The 22,096-nt window shown below is 57.9% G+C and overlaps 1 protein-coding gene across 2 annotated transcripts; it reads right to left on the bottom strand.

Moving 5' to 3' along the window:
- Positions 1-4,976: 4,976 nt before the first annotated feature.
- On the bottom strand, positions 4,977-21,260 carry NRBP2 (nuclear receptor binding protein 2). Of its 2 annotated transcripts, XM_038745225.1 has the most exons (18): positions 21,143-21,260; positions 14,686-14,808; positions 13,206-13,307; positions 12,899-12,988; positions 10,870-10,910; positions 10,052-10,146; positions 9,823-9,846; positions 9,631-9,714; positions 8,878-8,933; positions 8,671-8,766; positions 8,170-8,302; positions 7,770-7,872; positions 7,453-7,503; positions 6,808-6,943; positions 6,235-6,288; positions 6,074-6,137; positions 5,756-5,811; positions 4,977-5,573 (listed from the first exon to the last, which is right to left on the bottom strand). In XM_038745225.1, exons 1-18 carry the CDS (start codon positions 21,254-21,256, stop codon positions 5,505-5,507), a joined length of 1,491 nt encoding a protein of 496 aa, XP_038601153.1. In that variant the 5' UTR covers positions 21,257-21,260; the 3' UTR covers positions 4,977-5,504. The 2 variants fall into 2 exon arrangements, with proteins under 2 accessions (XP_038601153.1, XP_038601154.1); XM_038745226.1 differs by lacking the exons at positions 14,686-14,808; positions 21,143-21,260 and adding an exon at positions 13,778-14,295.
- Between the last annotated feature and the right edge of the window lie 836 nt (positions 21,261-22,096).

Below are 22,096 nucleotides of genomic sequence, written 5' to 3'. Positions count from 1 at the left end.
GCCGCACTCTCCCGCCCCGCGCACTCTCGCGTAATGTCCGGCGAGAGATGGGGAAGGGAAGGGGAGTTCTCGCGAGAGTTGGTGGGGGGGGGCGGGCCGTTGCCTGGTTACTGGGGCCTAGCGGAAGGGCGCTGTGACTTCAGGAGAAGGGCGGGCCTGAGGGGATGTCGAGGCTTTCGGCACGACGGAGCCGGGCCCTGTGATGAGGGTTATTTAGTGAGCGCTCACTAATTAATAATAATAATAATAATAATAATGATGATGGCGGCACTTATTAAGCGCTTACTATGTGCATTGCACTGTTCTAAGCGCTGGGGAGATTACAAGAGAAGCAGCAGTGGCTCAGTAGGAAAGAGCCCGGGCTTTGGAGTCAGAGGTCATGGGTTCAAATCCCGGCTCCACCAATTGTCAGCTGTGTGACTTCACTTCTCTGTGCCTCAGTTCCCTCATCTGTAAAATGGGGATGAAGACTGTGAGCCCTCTGTGGGACAACCTGATCACCTTGTAACCTCCCCAGCGCTTAGAACAGTGCTTTGCACATAGTAAGTGCTTAATAAATGCCATTATTATTATTATTATTATTATTATTATTATTACAAGGTGATCAGGTTGTGCCACGGGGGGGCTCACAGTCTTCATCCCCATTTTACAGATGAGGTAACTGATCATCCTGTATCCGCCCCCCCCAGCGCTTAGAACAGTGCTTTGCACATCGTAAGTGCTTAATAAATGCCATTATTACGATTATTATTATTATTACAAGGTGATCAGGTTGTGCCACGGGGGGGGGGCTCACAGTCTTCACCCCCATTTTACAGATGAGGTAACTGATCATCCTGTATCCGCCCCAGCGTTTAGAACAGTGCTTTGCACATCGTAAGCGCTTAAATGCCATTTTTAAAATAACAATGATAATAATGATGGCATTTGTTAAGCGCTTACTATGTGCCAGGCGCTGTGCTGAGCGCTGCGGTAGGTACTTCCCAAGCGCTTTGGAGAGTGCTCTGCACAGAGAAGTTGTGAGCCCACTGTTGGGTAGGGACCGTCTCTATATGTTGCCAACTTGTACTTCCCAAGCGCTTAGTGCAGTGCTCTGCAATCAGTCAATCAATCAATCGTATTTATTGAGCGCTTACTGTGTGCAGAGCACTCTACTAAGCGCTTGGGAAGTACAAATTGGCAACACATAGAGACGGTCCCTACCCAACAGTGGGTTCACAGTCTAAATGGGGGAGACAGAACAAAACCAAACATACTAACAAAATAAAATAAATAGAATAGATATGTACAAGTAAAATAAATAGAGTAATAAATATGTACAAACATATATACACAGTAAGCGCTCAATAAATACGATTGATTGATTAAGTGACTGGCCCAAAGTCACACAGCTGACAAATGGCAGAGCCAGGATTTGAACCCATGGCCTCCGACTCCAAAGCCCAGGCTCTTTCCACTGAGCCACGAAGCGCTCACTATGTGCAAAGCACTGTTCAAAGCGCTGGGGAGGTTCCGAGGCGATCAGGTTGTCCCACGGGGGGCTCACGGTCTTCATCCCCGTTTTACAGATGAGGGAACTGAGACCCAGAGAAGTGAAGTGACTTGCCCAAAGTCACACAGCGGACAGTTGGCGGAGCCGGGATTTGAACCTATGACCTCTGACTCCAAAGCCCGTGCTGTTGCCACTGAGCCACGCTGCTTCTCATGTTATAATAATGATGGTATTTGTTAAGCGCTTACTATGTGCAAAGCACTGTTAGCGCTGGGGGATGCAAGGTGAACAGATTGTCCCACGTGGGGCTCACAATCTTAATCCCTATTTTACAGATGAGGTAACTGAGGCACAGAGAAGTGAAGTGACTTGCCCACAGTCACACAGCCAATAAATGGCGGTGCCTTCTATAGCAGTCCTAGCAGGACTAGGTGCCAAGCACTGTTCTAAGCGCAGGCGTGGATTCAAGGTAATCAGGTTGTCCCACGTGGGGCTCACAGTCTTCATCCCCATTTGACAGATGAGGGAACTGAGGCCCAGAGAAGTTAAGTGACTTGCCCAAGGTCACACAACTGAAAAGTGGTGGGGTCGGAATTGGAACCCACTGTCTCTGAATCCCAAGCCCCGTGCTCTTTCCACTGAGCCACACTGCTTCTCGTGTTCCTTCCATAGCGGGAAAGCAATCACGGACCCTCCACAAGTTCAATCGCCATACCCTGCCATCACACACACACCCCACACCGTGCCCCAAGAGTAGCCTAGTGGCTACAGCCCGGGCCCAAGAGTCAGAAGGACCTGGGTTCTAATCCTGACTGCCACATGCTTGCTGTGTGACCTTGGGCAAGTCACTTCACTTCTCTGGGCCTCAGTTCCTTCATCTGTAAAATGGGGACGAAGACTGTGAGCCCATGTGGGACGGGGACCGTGTCCAGCCCGATTACCTTAGAACAGTGGTTGGCACATAGTAAGCGCTTAACAAATACCATCATCTACCCCAGCACCTAGGGCAGTGCTTGACACAGTAAACGCTAGACTGTAATAATAATGATAATGATGGTATTTGTTAAGCGCTTACTATGTGCCAAGCATTGTTCTAAACACTGACTAAGCTCGTTGTGGGCAGGGAATGTGTCCGTTTACTCTTCTAGTGTGCTCTCCCAACTGCTTAATACAGTGCTCTGCGCACAGTAAGCGGTCAGCAAATACTATTGAATGAATTGAATGAAGTATCATCATTCCCATTCTCCTCGGCACTGGCCCAACTCCCTTCCCCACCCCTCAATCCACTACCCAATAATGCTCTATCCACTCACTAGTGGCCTACTGGCCTAGCGGCTAGAGCACCAGCCTGGGAGTCAGAGGATCTGGGTTCTAATGCCACTCAGTCACATCACTCATCCATTCATTCATTCAATTCAATCGTATTTACTGAGCACTTACTGTGTGCAAAGCACTGTATTAAGCGCTTGGGAGAGTACAACAACAGCCACATTTCTGCCCACAATGAGCTCACAGTCTAGAAGGGGAAACAGACATTAAGATAAATAAATTACAGATATATACATATGTGCTGTGTGTAGCCACTTGTCCACTGCATGACCTTGGGTAAGTCACTTCACTTCTCTGGGCCTCAGTTACCTCACCTGAAAAATGGGGGTGGGGTCAGGAGAAAGTCGGGATTTTCGGATGGATGGAGTGGGGGGACAAGCTAAGGCTCCGGTGGGCATGGGGGAGAAGGGCTGTGCCCAACTTGAGTACCATGTTTCTACCCTGGTGCTTAGAATAGTGCCTGACATAGTAAGTGCTTAACGAGTGCCATTAAAAAAACTCTGAATTCCCACTTTCCAACTGGATGGTCCCAACTTGCTATCTCAACTTGCTCATCCTTCTTGCATGTTTCTCAGTACAGTGCTCTTCACTCCGTAGAAGCTAATCGAAGCTAATCATCATCACTCCAGTGTCCGAGAAGATGGAGAGGACCCATAAAGACTACTTGTTTCCCCCCCTCTATTTGTGCTGCAAGCCCACCTCCTTTATCCTCTCAAAATCACTTACTCCTTCTCTTCTTTTTTTCTGGTATTTGTTAAACGCTTACTATGTGTCACCAAGTCCTGCGGTAGATACCAGCTAATCGGCTTGGACACAGCCCCTGTCCCATATGGGGCTCACAGCCTTCATCTCCGTTTTACAGATGAGGTAACTGAGGCCCAGAGAAGCAAAGTGGCTTGCCCAAGGTCTCACAACAGACAAGTGGCGGAGTCAGAATTAGAACCCTGGTCCTCCCAACTCCCAGGCCTGTGTTCTATCTACTAGGCCAGGCTGCTTCTCTCCTCCCCTCTTATGGCTAGCCTCAAACTCTCACTCTCCTCCGGCCCCTTCTCCAATCCCTTTGAACATGCTTAATCTCCCCGCTACTAAAAGAGCCTGTTCCTCAATCTCGTCTATATCGACGCCGACCCCTCACCCATATCCTGCCTCTGGCCCAAACAACCGATCGCCTGGTAGCCCGACAGACCTTTACTTTCCCTACCTTCAAAGCCTTACTAAAAGCACATCTCCTCCAAGAGGCCTTCCCTGACTAGGCCCTGATACCCTCTTCTCCCCTCCCTTCTGCATCACCCTTACCCGTGGATTTGAACTCTTGATTCATCCCACCCTGAGCCCCACAGCACTATTGTTCATATCTATAATTTATGTCTCCCCCTCTAGACTGTACGGTCCTTGTGGGCAGGGGACATGTCTACTGATTCTGTTGTATTGTACTCTTCCAATGTTTAGTACACGGCTCTGCACACAGTAAGTGTTCAATAAATATGACTGATTGATTGATTAATGGATGGATGGATCCGCTAGCATCCCCCCTAGAACATAAGCTCCTTGTGGGCAGGGGTTTTGTCTACCTACTCTGTTGTACTGTACTCTCCCAAGTGCTCGGTACAGTGCTCCGCACACAGTAAGCACACAATTTTAGCAATGTGGTGAAGGTTGGACTGAGAGGATTTGGTGACAGACTGGATATTGAACGATAGAGGACACAAAGGATTGACAACCGTGCCTTTTTGATGGGAGGGAAAAAGGGGTCCAGGTTTTACCCATTTCCTCCTCCCACTAGATACCCCTGACCCTCCATAGAGCCGGGAGAGGAGGTAAAGCGGAGAAGTAAAGCAGAGAAGCTGATGGTGGCGTTCGCCCTCATCGCCCCTGCCCCCATTCCTGCCCGTGCCTCTGTCCTCCCATTTGCCCGTGCCCCTCCCCTCCCCACCCCCTCTTGCACAGAAGCTCCAGGCGGCTGTGCCCATTTGGAGTTTGGTTTATTCATTCTCCAGGGAATAACAAAACATACCGAGGGCCGCGGCAGTGTGCTTCTCCAGGTGTGGGGCTGAGGGGAGAGGGGCTTCAAAAAAAGATCCATCTGGTCCCAAGAAGGCGGGGTGGGGGCAGGGGAAGAGGGGGAGCAGGTTCTCAGCCCCCATCCCCTGCTCCCCCCCGCCCCCCCAGGGCAGTGTGGCTGATAAGGCACTGGCCTAGCCAGGGGAGGCCCGCCAGCACTCCCTCACCCCAGGATTCTAGGGGTGGGCTCTCCTTCCTGCCAGCCAGGGTCCCAGTCTTCCCCCCGGGCACCGCCCCTCCCCGTTCCGGGCCCTAAAGCATCAGGCTGACGGTGTGGACGCCCGAGTTGCGGGTGACTATAGGTCTCCCACCCCGGGGGCGGCGTGCTGGGGCACAAGGGGCTGGACTGCCTGGCGGAGCAAGCCAAGCCCCGCACCCACTCAGCTCCTCTCGTGTCCTCTCCTCCTCCTCCTCCTCTTCCTCCTGGCCTCTATCAGTCACTCCTGCGGGGCCCCCGGCAGGTCCAGGGATGCCCCCCCCCCACCGCAGGCTGGAGAGCCCCGGCCACCCCACTCGGGGCCAGGGGTCCAGGGCCATCGTGGGGGACGATTTCCGGCCAGGGGTTCGCTGGGCCCAAGTCCCCGCTGGCGTGCTGGGGTGTGGCTGGAGGGGGCGGGAGGAATCAGGGGGGGCCTGAGCGGTACTTGTGGAAGGTGCTTTCCAGGAATGCGGCAAGCTTCTCAAAGTCATCCTGAGCCAGATTGGTATGGGGGGGGGGGGGGGGGGGGGGGGGGAAGAGACAGAGACAGAGAGAGAGAGTAAAGATGGTGGGGCAGTGGGGAAGATGAAGGCAGGAGCGAGGGGGGTAGGCTGCCCCACCTACTTTCAACCGTGCCACAGCCCCTCCCTCTCCCCGAGACCCCCGGACCTCACCTCGTGGATGAAGCCATAATGAACCAGTTCCATGGCCAGGTCCCGGGAGCTGTCGGCTGCAGGAAACGGTAACGAGCAGTCAGTGGAGGAAATGGGGCAGAGATCTCTGGGAGGCCAAGGAAGCGGGGACTTCAAGGGAGGGAGGGAGGCAGAGACCCCAGGGAGGGAGGGAGGCAGAGACCCCAGGGAGGGAAGGAGGCAGAGACCCCAGGGGAGAGCTGGTGGGGACAGAGATCTTAAAAAGAGAGGGGCAGAGACCCCTGGGGAGAATTGGTGGGGGGCCGAGATCTCGGGGTGGTGGTGGGCAGAGACGCCTACTCGGCAGCAGGTCGTAGCTGAGCTGTCGGTGAAGCTTGTCCTCCAGTGTGAGCAGCAGAGTGAGCTGGGGACAGAGACGGACACGGACAGTCAGAGACCCCGAGAGACAGAGGCCAGGGAGACCCACACCTGGGGCCGGGCCCGGGGCAGAGAGAACTCACGTGCCACTGTGCTTTGTCCTCGTTCATCTCCATGTTACACTGCATCTGCACCACCTACGGGGAGCAGCGGGGCAGACAGCGGAGGAGGAAGAGGGGAACAGAGGGGCTAGGCACCCAACCATGCTCACCCGCCCCAACCCGTGGGGACCCCCAGAAAAGTTGGGGGTCAGGCTCAACCGAGTCAGCTTGGATGGAGTCAGAGTGGGATCAGGATCAGTCCCCACTGTGGAACCCAGTAACTAATGCCCACCCCGGTGCCACTCTCACTTTGCCCCCCCAGCTCCCCCACCGCCCCCCGCAACTTCTTGCCAGCCCCGTTCTGCTTCTGGGGGATGAGGGCAGGATGGCGCACCAGGGGGCCGCCCCCCCTGCCGCTGCAGGGCCTTCTGCCCACCAGCAGTCCCACAGGAGCCTGTGGGGGCCCCTTGGGGGTGCCGGTGGCCAGCTGGCTGGCAGGGCTGGGTAGGTGGCCCTCCGCTGCGGGGGGGGCAGGGATTGCTCATTGGCCACCAGCTCCGGTCCAGACAGTGGCCTGCAGCCCCTCCCCACCCTGGTCCTCTCTGGCCCCCTCACCTTCCTGGTCTCCACGTCAAAGGGCTCTGGGGTGGGGGTCTTGGCCTTCTGGGCATCCTCAGGGGGTTGGGTCAGAGCCCGGGGTAGTCCCAGGGGCCGAGACGCAGCAAAGTTCATCAGTGGGTAGATCCCATTCCTGGCAACGGGGCAGAGAGCCGGGTAGCGACGGAGTGCAGAGGGTGAGGTGGAGTCGGGGGGTGGGGGGCTCTCCCCGGGGCAGCCTCGGCAAGGAACCACAACTGTTCCTGTCCGAGACTTCGGCCCCGCACAGTTGAGGGTGCTGGGCAGCCGCTGCCCAAGGCCGGCGGGGGGCAGAGATAGAGAAGCGGCGTGGCTCAGTGGAAACAGCACGGGCTTGGGAGCCAGAGGTCGTGGGTTCTAATCCCAGCTCTGCCACATGTCTGCTGTGTGACCTTGGGCAAGTCACTTAACTTCTCTGAGCCTCAGTTCCTTCATCTTTAAAATGGGGATTAAGACTGTAAGCCCCACATGGGACAACCTGATCACCTCATATCCTCCCCACCCCGGCGCTTAGAACAGTGCTTTACACATAGTAAGCGCTTAACAAATGCCATCATTATTACTGCAGCAGCTCCTCTTATCCCTCCATTCTATCACCACCCATCTGACCAACCGCCTCCTCACCTGACGTCCTCCAGAAACTTGTCCAGCTCCAGGAATGAGACCTCTGAGTACCTGGGGTGGGGGCAAGGGTAGGGGCAGGGGCAGTGGCAGTGGCAGGGGTGGGAGAGGCAACCTCAGCGGGACTGACATCTGCTTGCCTCCCGCCAACCCAAGAAAAGGAGCGGGTGGGGATCCCCCCTAGGCCTGCAAGCCACAGGGAACCCTGGGCCGGGGGCGGGGGGGGGGGTGGGGAGGTTTGGGGACGAGGCGTAGGATGGGGCTTGGGGGTCTCCGAGGCAGGGGGCAGGGGGGTACAGGGTGCAGGGGGTGGGCATCACCTCCACTGGACGCTGGGTCGGCCAGCCCTGCGAATCTCCGCCATCACCATGTTGAGGTCAATCATCTTGGTCTTCTCCTCCACCACGTTTTCCGGCATCAGGTCTAGGGGAAGAGAGAGGAGGGAGATGGGCAAATTAGGAGAGAGAGAGAGGGAGGGAGGTTTAGGGTCAGGGAAGGGGTGCCATGGGTGGGTGAGGAGTCCAAGAAGGGGTGAGGGGGGACGGCTGGAGTTGGGGGACAACGGTGAGGAGAGGTGACGGGGAGCCCGAGCCGCAGGCTGGGAAACAGTGACCTTAGTGGCCATTCCCCTGCTCTCGCGACCGTCGTCCCGCATCTCCCTCAGGGGCCCCGGGTCTGTCTCCCAGTGGTCCCCACCCCCCTGCCCGGGGCCCCGCTCACACTGATGCTGGATGAAGCAGTGGGCAGCGAGGAGCTTGAGAGAATGGACCTCAAAGAGCACCCGATGGAAGAGCAGGTTGTGGGCAGAGGGGCGGCGGGCAGGGTTCAGAATCAGGCAGGACAAGATGAACTCCTGGGAGGGTGGGAGGTTTCAGATAGGGCGGAGGGCGGAGGAGGGGCCGGAGGGGTTTGGAGAGCGGTCAGTTACCCCCCCCCCCCCCCGCCACCCTTGGGGGATGGGAAAGAGTAGGTCATGCCAAGCCCGAGCCCCCCACACCCGGACAGGAAATTTCCCTCCTTCCTCTTCAGGGGGCATCCCCCCACCCTCCCAGGCCAGGGGCCAGCTGGGAGATGGGGCCGAAGGTCAGCGCAAGCTCGGTGCGGTGCCCGGCTTGCCTAGGACCCCATCCTCATTCAGCGTGGGCCCTAAGGGATCAGACCGGGTTGGAATGGGCCGCCCAGAATCGGGTCCCGGGACGTCGGGGGCCTGGAGCATCGCACCCGCATGTTGTCGTCATCCAGGGAATGCCCGGCCCGGGCGATGGCCTCCTCCGTGACGCGGGTGTCTCCGTTGGCCTGGATCTCCAGCACAGCCATCTGCAGCAGGAGGGGCATCGCAGGGGTTAGGGGAGGAAGAGGGGGATGAGGGGCCCCCCGGGGAAGAGGAGTGGTTGGGACTGGCGAAGGGGGGCCAGGGGAGACGGATACCTCCAGGGCGCACATCCCGAATGAGAAGATATCCACGGCTGTGCCGTCAGCCACATCTGCAGCAGAGGGGAAGGAAAGGGATGTGGGAGCAGGGCCCCGATGGGCTCTGCCTTTGCTTTTGGCCCCGGCCTGACGGGTCCAAGCTGGACCGGGCACGATGTCTGAGCTCGCCGCAGCCGGCTCTGCCCAGGGGGAACCCCGGGAGCGGCACAGGGATGTGGGGGAATATGAGCTAGGCCAAGCCAGAACAGGTTTGGGAAGGGTCCAGCCCGTCGGTTGACCAACCGGCCGGGCAGGCCCTAGTCCTCAGAGGGTCTTGAGGAAAGGGCCAGAGGAGAGGAAGGAGGAGGAGGTGACAGCTAATAGTAACAATAATAATAATGAAAAATAGTAGCAATAATAATACAATAACGATGATGTTCGTTAAGCACTTACTCCGTGCCAAGCACCGTACCAGGCGACGGGACAAATACAAGATAATTCAGGTCAGACACAGTCCCTGTCCCTCATGGAGCTCACAGTCTAAGTGGACGGGAGAACAGGCATTTAATCCCCATTTTACAGATAAGGACACCGAGGCACAGAGAAGATAAGCGACTTGGCCAATGTCACACCTCGGGTCAGCGGCAGGGGCAGGACTAGAACCCACGTCCTCTGACTCCCAGGCTCACGCTCTTTCCCCTAGGCTACGCTGGTTCGCTCCTAGGGGAGGGTGTCAGGGCAGGGGGGAATGGCCTTGCAGCCTCTACTCACGGCCGTACTCTGGGGGAAAGAAGTGCAGATTTCGCTGTTCCTCTCGCTCAATCCGGATGGGGCTGCGGAGATCGTCCGGGATGGCTGCAGGGGAGCGGGGAGGTTGAAGCCCCATTCCACCTCTACTCCCGACACCACCAGCCCCCCAGACTTTGGCTCCCCTCCCCCTGCCCCCCTTCCCCATGCACTCACCATTGGAGAAGACTCGGTGCCACACTGTGAGGTTGCGGGGGTGGGGGGCGGGGGAGAAGAGTTGGCGTTAGCCACGGATCCGGCCCTTGGAAACAGGCGGTACCGCCCATCCTCCCTGCGGTCCCCCTCAGGCCTGGCCCTTCATCCCATGGGAGGGAGATCACCCTCCTCCGGCCCCCCTCCCCCGAACCTCCCGCTCCTCACCCCCGAGACCGCCCCTGCCCCTCACCGGAGCCGATCTTAATGAGGCCGTTGTGCTGGATGAAGATGGTGTCGCTGGTCAGGTTGCCATGGATGATTGGGGGATCACACGAGTGCAGGAAGCTGAGGGGAGGATGGGATAGAGGAGGTGGTGGGGAGCACTAAACCCCTGGTTGGGGCGGAGGGGCGGGCAGTCACCCCGCACAGACTGGACAGAGGAGGAATCAGAGAGGGCAGGGGGAAGGGATGACGAGAGCACGGTGGGGATGTGGGGGGGTAGGGGAAACCAGGGGGAGGGCGGGAAGCAGCGTGGCATAGTGGATAGAGCCCGGGTGGGAGTCAGCAGGACCTGGGTTCTAAGCCTGGCTCTGCCACACGTCTGCTGTGTGACCTTAGGCAAGTCACTTCACTTCTCTATGCCTCAGTTACCTCATCTGTGGGCAAGGAATGTGTCTGTTGATGGTTACATCAACTCCATGCAGTAAGTGCTCAGTAAGTGCAGTTGATTAATCCCCGCTGTCATTCATTCAGTCAGTCGTATTTATTGAGTGCTTACTGTGTGCAGAGCACTGTACTAAGCACTTGGGAGAGTACGATACAACAGAGTTGGTAGACAAGTTCCCTGCTCGCAGCGATCAGGACTGTGAGCTCCATGTGGGACAGGGACTGTGTCCAACCTGATTAGCTTGGATCTACCCCAGAATTTAGTACAGTGACCGTTTAACAAATACCATAAAAAAAAGGGAGGGGAAAAAGGGGGTCAGGAGAGGAGCCACGGAGGGTAAACAGAAGACGGGGAGCTAGCTGGGGACCTGGTGGGCGGGGGGGGCTGGAGGGGGCCCTCACCTGAGAGCTGAGAGGATCTGTGTGCACCAGCGTTTCCATGCCTGGAAGGGATGGAGCGGGGCAGGAGGTAAGGAATGTGTGGGCTGGCTAGGCCCCCTCGCTGAAGGCCAAGTACCGGGCTGTCTGCCCGTCTGCCCACCTATCAGCCGGTTTGTTCGTCTGCCTGTCTGCCCGCTTATCTGCCTGGCTTTCCGCCTAGGTGCCATCTGCCTGTCCGTATCCTTCGATTCTGTGAGCTGAAGATGGGGACAGGGCTGGCACACCAGGTGGCACCCTCCAGGAGACAGCGATCTGCAGGCTGGCAAGGGTCGGTCTTCTGCAAGCTCTCGGGGCTCGGGGCTCCGGGCATCAGGCCAAGGGATGGGGCCAGGAGCCAAGTGAAGAGTAAGATGCCCACACCGAGGCGAGAGGCCGGGACCCTTGGGAGGCAGCTGTGGCGCCGGGAATCGGACCAGCCCCGGCGCCGGGATGGAGTCGGGTTGGTGTGGGGGGGAGGAAACGGGGAAGGGGGCTGGAGATCAGGGAGGCCAGAGGAGTCTTGGGAGCCAGAAGGGAGGACCCAGGCTGGGAAGGGCTTTAGCCAACAAGGTCCACTTGAGCAGCCGAGGAGCTGAGTGGAAGTCACGAGGAAAGGAAGACAAGCGGTCAAGGGAGGAGACCCAGCTAGGACTTTATCCTGCCTTCGGTTCCAGGAAGGGTCACGATCCTGGATTCCGACTCAGGGAGGCTGCCAGAACTGGGGGAGGTTGCATTTGGGGGCTGGATTTACTCTTGGGTTCTCTGGACTCTTTACTGGTACAAACCTCCCACAGTTATTATTATTATTACTATTATTGTGACTAATATTAATAACAATAATAATAATATCTGCTGTAAACTTGTTCAATATCGATTGCTGATGTTTCAGGATTTTTTCTTTAAACCCGATATTCAGACTACCGATCACTTTAGCAAAATACGTCTTACCACATTCCTAGCCAAACCTGTGTGTCTTGTGTCCTGGGGCAGCCCCCTAGTCACAGGGGGCCCACAGTGGTGAGGGAGGGGCTGGGATCTGGGAAACCCCTTCGGGATAATTTCTGCTCTAGCTTGGGGGGCTGCCACTATAGAGAAACAGTGTGGCTCAGTGGAAAGAGCCCGGGCTTTGGAGTCAGAGGTCATGGGTTCAAACCCCGGCTCCGCCAATTGTCAGCTGTGTGACTTTGGGCAAGTTACTTAACTTCTCTGTGCCTCAGTTACCTAATCTATAAAATGAGGATTAAGACTGTGAGCCCCCTGAGGGACAACCTGATCACCTTGTAACCTCCTCAGTGCTTAGAACAGTGCTTTGCGCTTAATAAATGCCATTATTATTATTACTATTATAGGTCACGGCTCATGGGGTAACTGGCCTGGGTGATCTCAGGGGCTCCAGCTGGGAAACATCCCCAGAGGAACGTGGGACGGTTGTGGGCAGAACCCTGAGATTACAACAAACCCCCACGGCTTGGGTTGGGCATGTCCTTTCTGTTGCAGTCTTGGCTCCACGCAGAGAGCCCTGTGAGGGTTTGGCAGAAGGAAAGCTAGGAGGAAAAGTACCAACTGTCACAAGAGGGAGGAAGGAGAGAGGAGGAAATGGAGGAATAGGAGAAAGAAAGGAGGAGAGGGCAGCAGAAACCTCAGAAGCTCGCCCCACAAACCCAATCCCCTGGACCCAGCTCTCTCTCCCCTAATCAGCAAATCCCTGCAACCCTCATTCTCAGGTATCAAAATCCCCATTCTCAGATGGCCTTCCCAGCAAATTCCCTCATTCCAGGTGTCCTTCCCAGCAATCCCCATCTCCAGGTGCCCTTCCCAGCAAATTCCCTCATTTCCAGGTGTCCTTCCCAGAAACCCCTATTCCCAAATGTCCTTCCCAGCAACTACCATTCCCAGGTGTCCCTGCTCACCATACAATGCTCTCCCCAACAACCCCCATTCCCAAATATCCCTCCTCAGCATGCAACGCTGCCCAGTTCGTAGTTATCCCTCCCACTAAGCCCCCCAGTACCCGGGCATTCATGGCCTTGTGGTTTTTTTTTGTTTTCTTCAGGAACTGCTTGAGGCTGCCTGAGGATACATATTCAGTAATGAAGATCACCTGCAGAAGGAGCAAACATTTAGGGGGACCAGCAGTGGGGAAGGAGCAGTGGAATGTAGTTTGACCCGGGCTCCCCACCCCACTCGGGGTCTTCTGGGAGAAACAAAGGGTCTCCACCTGGGAGGATCCCTACTGCAGGGCTGGGGGCAGCTCTGATACAGGCCTGCTCTTAAGGGAACGGGCGACAAGGAAGGTGGGAGCAAGGGTCATCCCTCACCCGGGCTTTGCTCTCAGGCGTGTCCAGCCAGTACTTGTGTAGCTTGACGATATTGGGGTGATCCACGACCACCAGCTGCTCAAACATCGTCTGGATCTTCTCCTGGGAAGTACAGGGAGGGGTTGGAAGCCTGGCAGAGGACTGATGAGCCAGACCTGGGCCAGGTTCAGCCAGCCCTTTCTATCAGACCTGAGCCAGGCCCTGGCAGCCTCCCCTGTGACGCCCGGGCCAGGCCCGGGCAGGTCCTCCTTTGCCTCTGCAGCTCCCCGGAAGACAGCAGGCTTACAGACCCTCCCGACAGCACAGGGCCGCAAAGGAAGAGTCGTCCTTGGGCTGCTAGGACCATAATTCCCTGCAGTCTCTGGCCCAACCAAGAATGCAGGGCAGCTCCTGCCCCCTGGAAGTGAACCCGGAGCTGTTTCTGTTTGGACCAGGTTTGAGCTTGGACTTGACAGGGCAACATGAGCAGGTTCGGGGAAACACACAGGAAGCCACAGAATCTGGGGCTAGCTAGGCCAGACTTAATTTCTGGTCTGTGGTACAGGGTGGCACAGATTAAGGCCAGGGCTGACCTGGCATTTCTGCCTCAGGAGAGAGACTCTCGGGGCCTTGGTGGAGACTTGTATGTTTCCGGGCCCGGGCCCAGATCAAGACCCCGGTCCACACCAAGACCCGGGTCTGGGCCCCGGCCAAGATCAGAACAGACTCAAACTGGAATGGTTGGTTGTTCCTTTCACAGAAGAGGAGGCGGGTGTGTGCCCGCCTGAGGTACAACTCCCAGCAGCTCAGAGCCACGCTGAGCACACCCAGCCCAGCCCGGAGGAAGGGCCTGACTAGGAAGAGCCTGGAGAGAGAAGGGGGACAGGTTTAGGAAATGAACAGGAGGGAGAACAGCACTGACTAAGGGATCTCAGGGATGAGGAGGTAAATCCGTGGGGAGCCTGGTGGGAGGGCTTGGCTGGAGATCCCCGGATGTCCTAGCATAGAGTGTGGGGAGGAGATCTCACGGTGTCTTGGCTGAGGAGAGCAGGGAGGAGATCCCAGGGTGTCCTGGAGGGAAGAAAAGGGAGGAGAGCCCAGGGTGTCCTGGCCAGGGAGAGTGGGGAAGAGATCCCAGGGTGTCTGGCAGAGGGAGTGGGAAGGAGATCCCAGGGTGTCCTGGTGGGAAGAGGAAGGAGATCCCAGGGTATGCTGGCAGGGAGAGTGGGAAGGGCAGCCCAGGGTGTCCTGCCAGGGAGAAGGGAGGGGGAAATCCCAGGGTGTTCTGGCAGGGAGAGCAGATAGGAAATCCTAGGGTGTGCTGGCAGTGAGAGCGGGAAGGCGATCCCAGAATGTCCTGGAGGGGAGAGGGCGGGGAGGATACCCAGGGTGTGCTGCTGGGAGAGCAAGGGGGAGATCCCAGGGTGTGCTGCTGGGAGAGCAAGGGGGAGATCCCAGGGTGTCCCGGCAGGGAGAGTGGGGAGGAGGGGGGAAGGAAAACCTCGTGAGCCTTGAAAGCCTTCCTGTCGGTGAAGTGCAGCTCATTCCAGACGACCTCCACACCCTCTTCTGTGTCCATGGCCAAGAAAGTGCTCTGGATCCCGGGCATGTTTCCTTGGTTCACCTGTCAGGGAAGCACACGGTCGCCCGCCCTGCCCATCAGCCACGTCCCCGCTGCTGGGCTGCCCCGGACGGGAGCGACTGACCCTGGGGACGGGGCACCACTGACTGGGCTCCTCGGTCTGGAGGAAGACCATGATGAGAAGGGAATTCGGTGCCCTGCTGATCCACAGAAGCTAGACTGCTGGCCCCAACCAGGCCGGTGACCCCACTGAAGTCCTTGTCCTGAACCTGGGAACTGTCAGTCAGTCGGTCAATTGGTTAATTGTATTTAATGAGTGCTTACTGTGTGCAGAGCACTGTACTAAGTGCTTGGGAGAATACAAGATAACAATAAACAGCTTCCAGCCTAGAGGACTAGTCTACAGCCTGTCCCTGCCCTTTCCCACTCCCATCAGAAGCCCCTGACTCTGGCCCCAGCCTCAGTCTTTGGCCTCAGCTCCCGCTCCCTGTCTCCAGCCTCTGGCCCCCGGCCCACTGAATCTGGTTCCCCAGCCTCAGCCCCCTCTCCCTGTCTCCAGTCTCTGGCCCCTGGCCCAGTGAGTCTGGTTTCCCGGCCTCAGCCCCCTCTCCCTGTCTCCAGCCTCTGGCCCCTGGCCTGCCGTGCCCAGCTCCCCAGCCTCAGCCCCCCACCCCACTTCTCTTCCTCCAGCCTCTGGCCCCCAGCCCATCGAATCCAGCTGAGCCTCAGCCTCTAGCTCCCAGCTCCCCTTCTTCTGTTGCCAGTCTCCAGCCCCAGGTACCGGGCAAGTGAGCCTACGCTTATGAACAGGGACAGGATGCCCCCCCTCCCCTCCGCCGCAGCCCGCCCTCCCAGAGATCAAGACACTGCCCGCAAGCAGGAACTCTCTGCTCCTCTCTGCTCCTCTGACCCCAGGGCTCCCCTCTCCCTCTCCTCGCTCCCCAGGGAGCCTTGGGGGCAGGGGGGCCGGCATGCCGGGCCAGGAGACACTGCAGGATTGTTCTGGCCACGTGCCGTGCTGCCCTCCCTCCCCCCAATCTGCATGTCCCAGTCACACAGAGACCCGTCTGATGCCTTGGCCAGCTCGGGAACAGGCTCGGGGGGAGGACCAGCCTGGAAGAGAACTGGGAGCCTGGGAATGGGTGGAAGAGAGCCCGGAGGAAGCCTAGGGATGGGTCAGGGGATGGACTCCGAAGGGGACCGAAGGAGGTGGGATGGGGTTGGGGGAGGTGGGAGAGTTGTCTGGGGAGCAGAGGCGGCTGCAGAGGGCAGGAGGAGTGCCTGGTGGGAACAAGGGGTGCTGGGGAGAAGGGAGGAAAGGAGGCAGAGAGCTGGTCCTGTACCACTGGGAGGGGTGGCAACTGGAGCTGGGCAGAAGCCAAACGCTCCACCCTCCATTGCCAACCCACCTAATCCTTCAGTGGCATTCCCTCAGCCAAGATAAGAAGAAAGGAGCCGCAGCCCCACAGGCCTGATAAACTGCAACTCTCCTCCTCCTCCTCCCCCACACCCCTCACCGGCCCCCCACAGCCCGGCCGGGCAGGGCAGGCTCGGCTCTGCTCGGCTCCAGCGCTCCCTCCTCCTCTGGTCCTCTGCTGCAGCCCAGCCCAGTCTGGCTGCTCTCCAGGCAGAAGGGGACTGAAGGCACAGTCAGGCCTGGGGCCCAGTGAGGAAGCATGAAGTGTTCTGGGCTGGGAGAGGAGAGGCTGGCCAGTGTCCCACGCCCTGGAGTTGGGGGTGGAGGAGCGGTTGGGGCTCCCCGGGCCTCTGCCTCAGAAAGAAGCAGGAAAGGGAAGAGCTGGAGATGGCTGCAGCGGCTCCGGCTGGCAGAAAGCCTGGGAGCTGGAGCTGGGCCCCCTGTGGAGAGCAAAGCAGGGAGGAGGAGGAGGAGGAGGAGGAGGAGGAGGAGCTGCTGGGCTGTTTTAGCTCTGGGTCGGGACAGTCAGGAAGAAGGAGGAGGGCTGGCAGTGAGGCGGCGGCGGCCGGAAGACGTGCGCGGTGGCCGGGGCCCAGCTCTCTTCAGAACGCACTCAGTCGGACACGGGCAAAAGGGCTACACGCGTTGTCCACACTGGAAACAAAGTAACCCAGAGGGCCGATCCAGCTGACTTGGGAGTTGCCCGAATAGCCAGGCAGAGCCACGTCAACCAATGACCAGACAAACAGCAGTCCAGGCCCTTTTCCCCGCCTGACCCCGGCAGCCCCCAGCCCCCAAGCCCATGCTTTCCTCTCCCCCCACCATACTGTCTTTGGCCAGGCGGGTCCCTGGGCAGGCTGGGAAGGGGCCAGCTTCGGCCTGGGGGGGCCTAAATGGGTAAGCGCTCAAGAAATTCGACTGACCAACTGACTAAATGGGCTTCCCGGGCCCCAGCCCTCCACAGTGATGCCAGCTCCACCTGCAGACTGGACGAAAGTGCTCAACTGAAGCACCGATCATTCATTGACTCAACTGTATTTACTGAGCACTCACTGTGTGCAAAGCACTGTACTAAGCGCTTGGGAGAGTACAATATAACAAAAAACAGACACGTTCCCTGCCCACAGCGAGCCTCGGCACCCCAGGCGCTGGCCCAGTGGAGTGGCTTCGGTCCCAAGGGCTGCCCTCGGCTTCCTGCCGGCAACCAGAGAATGCCCAAGCGAGGGCCCGGTCTGACCACGCCACCCCAGGGTCGCTATTCCCCTTTGGGCCCAAAGCCTTTCCCACCCAGTCTCCAGTCATCCCCAGTGGGAAGTTGATAGGTGGGCAGGGAGACTGAGGCCCAGAGTGGCACTGTGGCCTGTCTACTAATTTTGCTGCCACTTCACCTGACCCTCAGGCTCGTTTTGGGCAGGGAATGTGTCTGCTAATTCCGTTGTACTATCCCAAGCTCTTAGTACGGTGCTCTGCACGTAGTAAACGCTCAATAAATATTCTTTCAAGCTGTTCATTGAGTGCTTATTGTTTGCGGAGCACAATACTAGGCGCTTAGGAGAGTACAATACAACAATAATAAAATTATAAATATGATTGACTGATTGATTGGTAACCCCTCGGCTCCCTCTCTGCCTGGCTTGCTCATTGCTCCCACCTGCCAGGACCGCTTCCAGCTCACCTCTCCCCACTCTCATTTCTCCCCTCTCCCCCTGGCCTCGGCAGCTCCCCGAGCAGCCCTGCCCAGACTCTAACCCTCCATGGCTTCCACTTCCTCATCAGCCCTACTTTCCAGCCTCCCGTCCCACCGGGCCAATGGTCACCTTTATGAGGTGTCTACTAGGTGCCAAGCTCCGTGCTAAGCAGTGGGGTAGTCAGTAGGTCCCACAATCCCCTGGACTCCAGCTCATTCCCAGACATCTCTGCTAAGAGGGAACCCAGAACTGTTTTCTCTCCCCGCCTGCCCGAATCTACCAACTTTGTTATACTGACCGCTTCCAAGGGCCGAATACACACAGATAGCTCTCAACAAATACCACTGATTGATTAACTGGATTCCAAGGCTGTCTGGGAGATGGCAGTTGCTGTCTGTTGACTCCCGATGCTACCTCTGCATTCTTCCTCCAGCATGTTCTCTTTTTTATTTTTTTCGTGGTATTTGTTGAGCACTTATTATGTGCCAGGCAGTGGCAGTGTACCAAGCACTGGTGGGGATACAGGATTATCAGGTTGGGCACGGTCCCTGTCCCACATGGGGTACACAGTCTTAATTCCCATTTTACAGACAAGGTAACTGAAGCACGGAGAAGTGAGGTGACTTGTCCAAGGTCACCCTGCAGACAAGGGGTGGTGTCGGGATCAGAACCCAGGTCCTCTGACTCCCGGGCCCTTGCTCCATCCACTAGGTCACGCCGCTTCTCTTGGCCTCCCTGGGAGAGGAGAGGGGCGACTCTGCTCCACTCTTTTCCTCAGCCTCGATACCCTTGACTCAAGTATACCCTTCTTGCAAAACCTCGCGTTAAGGAAAACGTGCTGGAAGGGTCTCCTCCCGTTCCAACACCAAACACGGGCACACAAACCACTTGTTCTTATGCCGCCCCACTTCCAAACAGTCTCATGCTGTTGGTCAAAAGCTCCCTAATTCCCTAATGACGCCCTTGCCAAAACCCGTGGTGAAAGCTCTGGGAGGACGTGCTACTCCGGGCCTTCAACAGGAAGCCCGGAGATGCACCACCCTCCGGCACAATGCCAGGGCCGGAGGGGGCTGCTGGAGGTGCCAGGACCGGGGGCAGCCCTGCCCGGAGGGCAGCGGTTGGCGCAGGGAAGACTCGGGGAGCACGGGCGGACGAGAGATGGCGGATCTCGGGCCTTGGATCGGTGACCCCGGAACGGGCTCGGGGCCAGCACCAGGCTTCCCTACCACCCCTCGCACGCTGGGGCTTTTCAAATTGTAGAGAAGCAGCGCGGCCTAGTGGATAGAGCCGGGCCTGGGAGTCGGAAGGACCCGGGTTCTAATCCTGGCTCTGCCCCTTGTCTGCTGGCTGACCTTGGGCAAGTCGGTTCCCTTCTCCAGGCATCAGCTACCTCACCTCTAAAATGCAGAGTAAGAAGACTGTGAGGCCCATGGGGGACATGGACTACGTCCAGCCTGATTTGCTTGTATTCATTCAATCGTGTTTATCGAGCTCTTACTGTGTGCAGAACACTGTACTAAGCACTCTGGAAGTACAATTCAGCAACAAATAGGGACAATCCCTGCCCACAACCGGCTCACAATACTCACTCCAGCATTTACTACAGTGCCCTGCATAGCTTAAGTGCTTAACAAATACCATTTAAAAATGAAAAAAACTCTTGAAATTTTCACTTGGGTTCCACGTCCCTGCAGTATTCCTCAGAACGTCCACCCTTCCCGTGCGGATACCTGGGACTGGGCGAGCTTGGGGACCATCTCCTCCGCCACCGCCCAGTCGGGAATCAGCACGACGGGGGACTGGACCCTGAGAGGTGGACCGGATCACGGCGGCGGCACGGGGGTGGAATAAATATCACTCTATTTATTTTACTTGTACATATTTACTTTTCTATTTATTTTGCTAATGATGTGCATCTAGCTTCATTTCTATTTATTCTGATGACTTGACACCTGTCCACACGTTTTGTTTGGTTGTCTGTCTCCCCCTTCCAGACTGTGAGCCCGTTGTTGGGTAGGGACCGTCTCTATATGTTGCCAACTTGTACTTCCCAAATGCTTAGTACAGTGCTCTGCACACAGAGAGCTATCAATAGATACGACTGAATGAATGAATCTGCCCATCTGTCTGAGAGCCCCATTAACGTCAGTATGTAGCGAGCACTTTTTGCGGGCAGAAGATTTAGCCGGGGGGGCAGCTCCTGTGGGCAGAATGTTGACCTGGAGGCCTTGAGTGAGCGGAGGCCTATTCTGGGTGCCTGCTGAGTGCCGGATTTAAGTAGCTGGGAACCCCACAATAGAAGGCAAAACCCCCTCCAGGACTGTGCGGTCTTCAAGATGCCCATCTCTGCCATCTCCCGGAAACGATCGCGAGGGCGGGAGCTGCCCCAGAGCGGGGAGGAAGGGATACGAGCTGAAGCCGAGGCTGGGAGCCCACTGTTGGGTAGGGACTGTCTCTATGTGTTGCCAATTTGTACTTCCCAAGCGCTTAGTACAGTGCTCTGCACACAGTAAGCGCTCAATAAATACGATTGATGATGATGATGACTAAACCCCGAGGGAAAGGGCAGAGGGTTACGTCGGGTCAATGGACTCACTTCGAAGGGGAGCCTGTGACCAGCAGAGTTGTTTGGAGTGCCCTCAGAGGGCAGCCTCAGGCCTCCCTGCCAGTCCTCTGGGGGAAGCTGTGGTGATCAAGCCTTTCCCGCAGGGAAATGGTGACTGGCAACAAGGAAGGGGAGGACGCCAGGGAGAAGCGTGTTGGGGTGAAGGAGGGGGGATGGGTCCCCGGGCTTTGGGACCTTAAGGCTTGAGGGAAAGTGAGGCCTGGGAGAGAGCTGGGATGGGAATGCCGGAAGGCCCTGGAAAGCTGGGGCTGTGGGGGGTGTGGGGGGGTACAGGTCTAAGGGTTTAGACTGTGAGCCCACTGTGGGGTAGGGACCGTCTCTATATGTTGCCAACTTGGCCTTCCCAAGCGCTTAGTCCAGTGCTCTGCACACAGGAAGCGCTCAATACATACGATTGATTGATTGATTAATGCCGGGCCTGGAAGACCGTGGGCCATCCCAGGCGGGTGATGGCTCCTCCCAACTCTGTCGTAGTGGAGCGTTCGGTAGGGTGGCCGGCCACACCGTAAGCGCTCAATAAACAGCGCCGACTGAAGGTGGGGGCTAAGGGGCGATGGGGAGGGGGTGCCGAGGGCCCCCCGGCCTGCAGGCTTTGGGAAGGCGCCGGGCCCCGGCCCCCGCCCGGCCCCCCGCCCGGCCCGCTACCTGCTCCCGGCGTTTCTGCCAGCGTCCGCACGGACTCTCCTCCAGGATCTCGCTCTCATCCTCGCTCTCCTCCTCCCGCTCCCGGCCCCGCTGCGCCGGCTCGGAGGCGGACATGGCCGGGGGGCCGGGGGGGGGGCCGGGGGGGTCCCGGGGGGGTCCCGGGGGGTCCGGAGCCGCTGTCCCTCCGGCTCGGGGCCGGCGGGGGGCAGGAGGACAGAGAGAGAGAGAGAGACGGAGAGAGAGAGCGCCCCCTGGGACAGGCCCCGCCCCCTGCATTGGCTCCGCCCCCTCGGCCAGGCCCCGTCCCCTTCATTCAGTCATTCAATCCTACTTACTGGCTCCGCCCCTCGGACAGGCCCCGCCCATTTACCAGCCCCGCCCCTGGATTGGCCCCGCCCCCTTTGGACAGGCCCGCCCCCTCGGACAGGCCCCGCCCCCTGGACATACCACGCCCCTTTACCAAGCCCCGCCCCTGGATTGTCCCCGCCCCGTGGACATACCACGCCCCTTTACCAAGCCCCGCCCCTGGATTGTCCCCGCCCCGTGGACAGGCCCCGCCCCCCCGGCCAGGCCTCTCCCCCTCATCGTCGTCATCATCAATCGTACGTATTGAGCGCTTACTGTGTGCAGAGCACTGGACTAAGCGCTTGGGAAGCACGAGTTGGCAACATAGAGAGACAGTCCCTACCCAACAGCGGGCTCACAGTCTAAAAGAAAACACTCTTCTAAGCGCCGGGGGGGATACAAGGTGGTCAGGTTGCCCGCTTGGGGCTCACCGTCTTAATCCCCATTTTACAGAGGAGGTAAGTGAGGCACAGGGAAGTGAAGTGGCTTGCCCTAGGTCACACAGCGAAGTGGTGGGGCGAGGATTCGAACCCATGACCTCCGACTTCCAAGCCCACGCTCTTTCCACTGAGCCACGGCCCTTCCCCCTCCTCCCTCCTCCTCCCCCCT

The sequence above is a fragment of the Tachyglossus aculeatus genome, chromosome 4 (genome assembly GCF_015852505.1).
Source record: "Tachyglossus aculeatus isolate mTacAcu1 chromosome 4, mTacAcu1.pri, whole genome shotgun sequence".
NCBI lineage: Eukaryota > Metazoa > Chordata > Mammalia > Monotremata > Tachyglossidae > Tachyglossus > Tachyglossus aculeatus.
The sequence above is the reverse complement of the archived record's forward strand: the minus strand, read 5'-3'. Positions and strand labels throughout refer to the sequence as shown.